General features: G+C 51.1%; 1 protein-coding gene across 1 annotated transcript in view; it reads right to left on the bottom strand.

The window, feature by feature from the left end:
- The window catches only part of si:dkeyp-113d7.10 (AF4/FMR2 family member lilli), a 16,809-nt gene that overhangs the window by 2,963 nt on the left and 6,346 nt on the right, over positions 1-7,500 (bottom strand). The window contains exons 2-5 of the mRNA XM_034538884.1: positions 5,920-6,204; positions 5,215-5,604; positions 780-1,000; positions 1-329 (exon numbers count right to left, since the gene is read on the bottom strand). The exon at positions 1-329 is cut by the window's left edge and continues 2,963 nt beyond it. Coding sequence (XP_034394775.1) covers positions 30-329; positions 780-1,000; positions 5,215-5,604; positions 5,920-6,204 — 1,196 coding nt within the window. The 3' untranslated portion in view covers positions 1-29. The remainder of the gene's footprint in view (positions 330-779; positions 1,001-5,214; positions 5,605-5,919; positions 6,205-7,500) is intronic.

The following is a 7,500-nucleotide window of genomic DNA, read 5'->3' as shown; positions in this document are numbered from 1 at the left end:
GTCTCTGTCGAAGCTCTGTTGATCCCGCTTCAGGACCGGTTCCCGGGGTGCTGGGTCCGGATGTGGCTGTGGAGGCGGGTCACCGAGGTGAACCTCTTCCCGCAGGCGGAGCAGCAGAGAGTGGAGGAGGCGGAGCCAGCCAGAGACGAGGAGGAGGCGGAGCCAGCCAGAGACGAGGAGGAGGCGGAGCCAGACAGAGACGAGGAGGAGGCGGAGCCAGCCAGAGACGAGGAGGAGGCATGAGTCTGATGGTGAACCTTCAGCAGAGACATGCGGCTAAACCGACGCCCACATTCCTCACACTCTAACCAGACACGCCGCCTCTTCCTCTACACACACACACACACACACACACACACACACAAATAAATATAAATATATAAATATTAAATATAATGAATAAATATATATATATATATATATATATATATATACATGTGTGTATATATATATATATATATATATATATATATATATATACACACACACATTTATATATACACACATAGTTTTCATTTCGAGATATATAAATAATTATATGTAATAACTCATATATATATAAAAAAATAATAAAACATAAATATAATGAATACATGTATATATATGTATATATATATATATATATATATATATATATATATATATATATATATGTGTGTGTGTGTGTGTGTATGTATATATATATATATATATATATACACAAATAAATAAAAATATGTAACACTTCTGCCTCACAAACTAAATGTGATTGATGTGAATCTTTAAAAATCCTTCCTCACCTTCCTCCCTTTGTCGCCTTTGTCGTCTTCCCCCTCCTCCTCCTCCTCCTCCTCTTCCTCTTCCTCTTCCTGACCCTCCTCCTCCTCCTCCTCCTCCTCCTCCTCTCTGGTTGGACCGGGGCGCTCTGGGGGTCCGGACATCGTCTCTTTGTCCTCGTCTTCCAGCAGCTGAGACGGCAGCGTCAGGAGACGATGGAGCATCGATGCAGAGGAGCGGTGGCCTGCAGGGGACCAGAGAGACCAGGGTCAGGGGGACCAGAGAGACCAGAGTCAGGGGGACCAGAGAGACCAGGATCAGGTGGACCAGAGAGACCAGGGTCAGGGGGACCAGAGAGACCAGAGTCAGGTGGACCAGAGAGACCAGGGTCAGGGGGACCAGAGAGACCAGGGTCAGGGGGACCAGAGAGACCAGAGTCAGGGGGACCAGAGAGACCAGGATCAGGTGGACCAGAGAGACCAGGGTCAGGGGGACCAGAGAGACCAGAGTCAGGGGGACCAGAGAGACCAGGGTCAGGGGGACCAGAGAGACCAGGGTCAGGGGGACCAGAGAGACCAGGGTCAGGGGGACCAGAGAGACCAGGGTCAGGTGGACCAGAGAGACCAGGATCAGGGGGACCAGAGAGACCAGGGTCAGGTGGACCAGAGAGACCAAGGTCAGGGGGACCAGAGAGACCAGAGTCAGGGGGACCAGAGAGACCAGGGTCAGGGGGACCAGAGAGACCAGGGTCAGGTGGACCAGAGAGACCAGGGGGAACACACAACTGATCCTCTCGTTTCCCCAATCTGAAACACAGGTAGCAGCACGAATCTCTGCCTGTCTGATTGACATCTCTCAGTGGATGTCTGATTGACATCTCTCAGTGGATGTGTGACTGACATCTCTCAGTGGATGTGTGACTGACATCTCTCAGTGGATGTGTGACTGACATCTCTCAGTGGATGTCTGATTGACATCTCTCAGTGGATGTCTGACTGACATCTCTCAGTGGATGTCTGACTGACATCTCTCAGTGGATGTCTGACTGACATCTCTCAGTGGATGTCTGACTGACATCTCTCAGTGGATGTCTGACTGACATCTCTCAGTGGATGTCTGACTGACATCTCTCAGTGGATGTCTGACTGACATCTCTCAGTGGATGTCCGCACACCACCTGAAAATTAACCCGGACAAGACTGAACTTCTCCTCTTTCCAGGAAAAGGTTCTCCCACCCACGACCTGACTATTAACTTCAACAACTCAGTGTTGGCCCCGCCCCCGACTGCCAGGAACCTCGGAGTGACACCTGTCAGTCAACTCTCCCTGACTGACAACATTACCGCAACAACACCCTCCTGTAGGTACATGCTGTACAACATCAGGAGAATACGACCTCTTCTCACTCAGAAGGCGGCACAGGTCGTGGTCCAGGTTCTGGTCCAGGTTCTGGTCCAGGTCCTGGTCCAGGTTCTGGTCATCTCACGACTAGACTACTGTAACTCCTCCTTCAGGTCTACCTGCTAATGCCATTCGACCTCTGCAGCTCATCCAGAATGCAGCTGCTCGGCTGGTCTTCAACCTCCTAAATTTACCCACAATCCTCTGCTCCTCCGCGACCTTCACTGGTTACCAGGACATGGTCTAACCTCACATCCAGGACATGGTCTAACCTCACACCCAGGACATGGTCTAACCTCACACCCAGGACATGGTCTAACCTCACACCCAGGACATGGTCTAACCTCACACCAGGACATGGTCTAACCTCACATCCAGGACATGGTCTAACCTCACACCCAGGACATGGTCTAACCTCACATCCAGGACATGGTCTAACCTCACATCCAGGACATGGTCTAACCTCACATCCAGGACATGGTCTAACCTCACACCCAGGACATGGTCTAACCTCACATCCAGGACCTGGTCTAACCTCACACCCAGGACATGGTCTAACCTCACACCCAGGACATGGTCTAACCTCACACCCAGGACATGGTCTAACCTCACACCAGGACATGGTCTAACCTCACACCCAGGACATGGTCTAACCTCACACCCAGGACATGGTCTAACCTCACATCCAGGACATGGTCTAACCTCACACCAGGACATGGTCTAACCTCACATCCAGGACATGGTCTAACCTCACACCAGGACATGGTCTAACCTCACATCCAGGACATGGTCTAACCTCACACCAGGACATGGTCTAACCTCACATTCAGGATATGGTCTAACCTCACACCAGGACATGGTCTAACCTCACATCCAGGACATGGTCTAACCTCACACCAGGACATGGTCTAACCTCACATTCAGGATATGGTCTAACCTCACATCCAGGACATGGTCTAACCTCACATCCAGGACATGGTCTAACCTCACACCCAGGACATGGTCTAACCTCACACCCAGGACATGGTCTAACCGTACACCAGGACATGGTCTAACCTCACACCCAGGACATGGTCTAACCTCACACCCAGGACATGGTCTAACCTCACACCCAGGACATGGTCTAACCTCACACCAGGACATGGTCTAACCTCACACCCAGGACATGGTCTAACCTCACACCCAGGACATGGTCTAACCTCACACCAGGACATGGTCTAACCTCACACCAGGACATGGTCTAACCTCACACCCAGGACATGGTCTAACCTCACACCCAGGACATGGTCTAACCTCACACCAGGACATGGTCTAACCTCACATCCAGGACATGGTCTAACCTCACATCCAGGACATGGTCTAACCTCACACCCAGGACATGGTCTAACCTCACACCAGGACATGGTCTAACCTCACACCCAGGACATGGTCTAACCTCACACCAGGACATGGTCTAACCTCACACCCAGGACATGGTCTAACCTCACACCCAGGACATGGTCTAACCTCACACCCAGGACATGGTCTAACCTCACACCCCAGCTCGTTCACTTCTCTCGGCTTCAGCCAATCAGCTTGTAGCTCCTTCACTTCGAGCTAAACACTCAAAGTCACGACTGTTTGCTGTTCTGGCTCCTCATTGGTGGAACGAGCTCCCCATTGACATCAGGACAGGAAGTCTCTACAGACTAAAAACACATCTTAGTGACTACACCTTGAATAGGGAAGGTAGAGCCGTAGTAGCACTTTAGTATCACTTAAATGTCTCTTACTGATAACACTTTGTAGTTTAACACATTAGTATCACTTAAATGTCCCTTACTGATAGCACTTTGGAGTTTAACACTTTAGTAGCACTTAAATGTCTCTTACTGATAGCACTTTGTAGTTTAACGTTATTGAAGAAATTGTACTTGCTTGATTCTTGTTGTTCTGAGTTTGGACTCATGGTTTAATGCACTTATTGTAAGTCGCTTTGGATAAAAGGATCAGCTAAATGACATGTAATGTAAAGTAAAAGGAACAGGGGGACCAGAGAGACCAGGGTCAGGGGGACCAGAGAAACCCGGGTCAGGGGGACCAGAGAGACCAGGGTCAGAGAGACCGGGCTCAGGGGAACAGAGAGACCAGGGATGCTTCACATGATGAGCATCGACCTACCAGCGCTGTGTTCTGTGAGAACCGGATACACAAACCAATAGAACCGGTGATCTTTTCACTATACATGTTCCCTCTCTCGCAGTAACCTCGGCCACAGCTCCGTGAGACATGTGACCTCCATTCAGAACGCTGCCAGCTGCTGGACCATCGCCTCCTCATGAAAAAGACCTGAAGGCCTTCACAGACCTCATCGGAGGCCTTCAAAGACCTCATCGGAGGCCTTCACAGACCTCATCGGAAGCCTTCACAGACCTTATCGGAGCCCTCCTGAACAACAAGCAAGACCTCCAGGTTCTGGCCCCACTACTTTATAACATCTGCACCAACGACCAGCCACTGAGCAGTCCAGAACACTGAGCGGTTCATCTCTGTGGAACATCTCAAGAGAACTCGTTGGAATCAGTAGAACCGAACCTCACCACAGCCTGAGAGGAGCTACCACCGACATGCCGACCCTGCGGAGACCCAAGTCCTTCAATCTCCGGAAGCATGAATGGGGAGCCAGAGCATGGAGATCTACTGTTCTGGCCCTGCTGGGTCCCATTTGGGAGAGGTCAACCTATGCCTGAAACTAACACCAGTAACCTCCACCTCCTCACCAGCAGAGTCTACTAACGATGAACGCCATCTTCTCCATGGATGTCACCCTCCAGCCCAACAGCTAGAGTTCATCTCTGGGGGGTAGCTTGAGAACGACCCCTCCCTCTGTGAATGTGGAGGCGCAGACCAGACGATGGAGCACCTCAATGTCTGTCCTCGACTACCAACCGCTTCAACTCTAAAGACCTTCAGTGTTCAATACAAATGCAGAGCACTGTGTAAAGGAATGTCACTGAACCACCGTGCTTCAGTGAAAGCCAAAGAAGTCTTTAAATGAAACATGTGTTGTGGGTCACCTGTGGGGCTGAGGGGGGTTCCGGGTCCGGTGGTCTTCCTCTGACCGTCTGCAGCTTCTTCATCAGGAGAAAACACCTCCATGTCCTCCAGAGGAGTCCAGCGGGGGTCCTGCTGGGGGGAGGAGGGGGAGGGCTCCAGGGTCACAGAGGGGGTGGAGAGAGGCGCCACCTGATCTGCCCCACCCTCACCTAGACACCGCCCACCACCACCTCCTCCTCCTCCTCCTCCTCCTCCTCTTCTGGCTCCTCCTCCTCCTCCTCCTCCTCCTCCTCCTCCTCCATCCAGCTCCTTGATCTGCCAGACATCACTGCACCACTTCTGACCAAAGACCTTGTCCAGGATGGGAACCCAGTCCTGAGACACCGAGAGGACGGGGGGGCGCTCCCGGTCTGAGGGGGGAGAGAGGAGATGACGAAAGAGGGTGAGGAGGAAGGAAGGAAGGAAGAAAGGCGAGGAGGAAGGAAGAGGGAGGTAAAGGAGGAAACAAGAGGAAGGAAGTGAGGAGAAAGGTGGTAAGAAATGAGAGGAGGAAGAAGAAGAGAGGGAGGAGGTGAGGTGGAAGGAAGAAAGGAAGAGGGAGGTATGGGAGGGAACAAGAGATAGGAGGTGAGAAAGGAGAGGAGAAGAGGGAGGAGGTGAGGAAGGAAGCCCTGAATGTGTATGTGTTAAAGTCACGGCGTCCTGAGGTTAAAGACATCACCAACCGTCTGTCTCCGGCGTTTCTTTGGACACTGTGACCTCAGAGAGCTCCTCCCGGGTGTCTTCAGAGCCGCTGGGTGACACCGAGTCGTTCTCCGACCCCCTCCTCCTCCCTCCCCCGGCTCCTCCCCCTCCCCCGGAGCTCTGGTCCAGCGTCTCCCCCAGGTCCTGCTGTTCTCGCTCCATCTTGGTGATCTCCAGCAGCAGGTCGTCAAACGAGGCCTCCACGATCTTTGTCAGCTCATGGACCGCGAAGTCCAGGACCTGCTCCATGACGGCCTTCAGCTGGTCTGCAGGGAGGAAGACAGATCACCATCATCACCACTTTCAACACATTAAACTGACCTGAACGCCGCTAACATGATGAGCATCGACCTACAGGCGGTGTGATGGGAGAACCGGGCCGACCGCATCATGAGAACGTCATCATTTACCTTCAGCCAGTACTCATGTTCGCTGAGCAGAGCCTGAACGCATCATGAGAACGTTATCATCTACCTTCAGCCAGTACTCATGTTCACTGAGCAGAGCCTGAACGCATCATGAGAACGTTATCATCTACCTTCAGCCAGTACTCATGTTCGCTGAGCAGAGCCTGAACGCATCATGAGAACGTTATCATTTACCTTCAGCCAGTACTCATGTTCACTGAGCAGAGCCTGAACGCATCATGAGAATGTTATCATTTACCTTCAGCCAGTACTCATGTTCGCTGAGCAGAGCCTGAACGCATCATGAGAACGTCATCATTTACCTTCAGCCAGTACTCATGTTCGCTGAGCAGAGCCTGAACGCATCATGAGAAGTTATCATTTACCTTCAGCCAGTACTCATGTTCGCTGAGCAGAGCCTGAACGCATCATGAGAAGTTATCATTTACCTTCAGCCAGTACTCATGTTCGCTGAGCAGAGCCTGAACGCATCATGAGAACGTCATCATTTACCTTCAGCCAGTACTCATGTTCACTGAGCGGAGCCTGAACGCATCATGAGAAGTTATCATTTACCTTCAGCCAGTACTCATGTTCGCTGAGCAGAGCCTGAACGCATCATGAGAACGTCATCATTTACCTTCAGCCAGTACTCATGTTCACTGAGCAGAGCCTGAACGCATCATGAGAACGTCATCATTTACCTTCAGCCAGTACTCATGTTCACTGAGCAGAGCCTGAACGCATCATGAGAAGTTATCATTTACCTTCAGCCAGTACTCATGTTCACTGAGCAGAGCCTGAACGCATCATGAGAACGTCATCATTTACCTTCAGCCAGTACTCATGTTCACTGAGCAGAGCCTGAACGCATCATGAGAACGTCATCATTTACCTTCAGCCAGTACTCATGTTCGCTGAGCGGAGCCTGAACGCATCATGAGAAGTTATCATTTACCTTCAGCCAGTACTCATGTTCACTGAGCAGAGCCTGAACGCATCATGAGAACGTTATCATTTACCTTCAGCCAGTACTCATGTTCACTGAGCAGAGCCTGAACGCATCATGAGAACGTCATCATTTACCTTCAGCCAGTACTCATGTTCACTGAGCAGAGCCTGAACGCATCATGAGAACGTCATCATTTACCTTCA

Source organism: Cyclopterus lumpus, chromosome 8 (assembly GCF_009769545.1).
Source record: "Cyclopterus lumpus isolate fCycLum1 chromosome 8, fCycLum1.pri, whole genome shotgun sequence".
Classification (NCBI taxonomy): Eukaryota; Metazoa; Chordata; class Actinopteri; order Perciformes; family Cyclopteridae; genus Cyclopterus; species Cyclopterus lumpus.
This window is presented reverse-complemented; position numbering and strand designations above follow the sequence as displayed.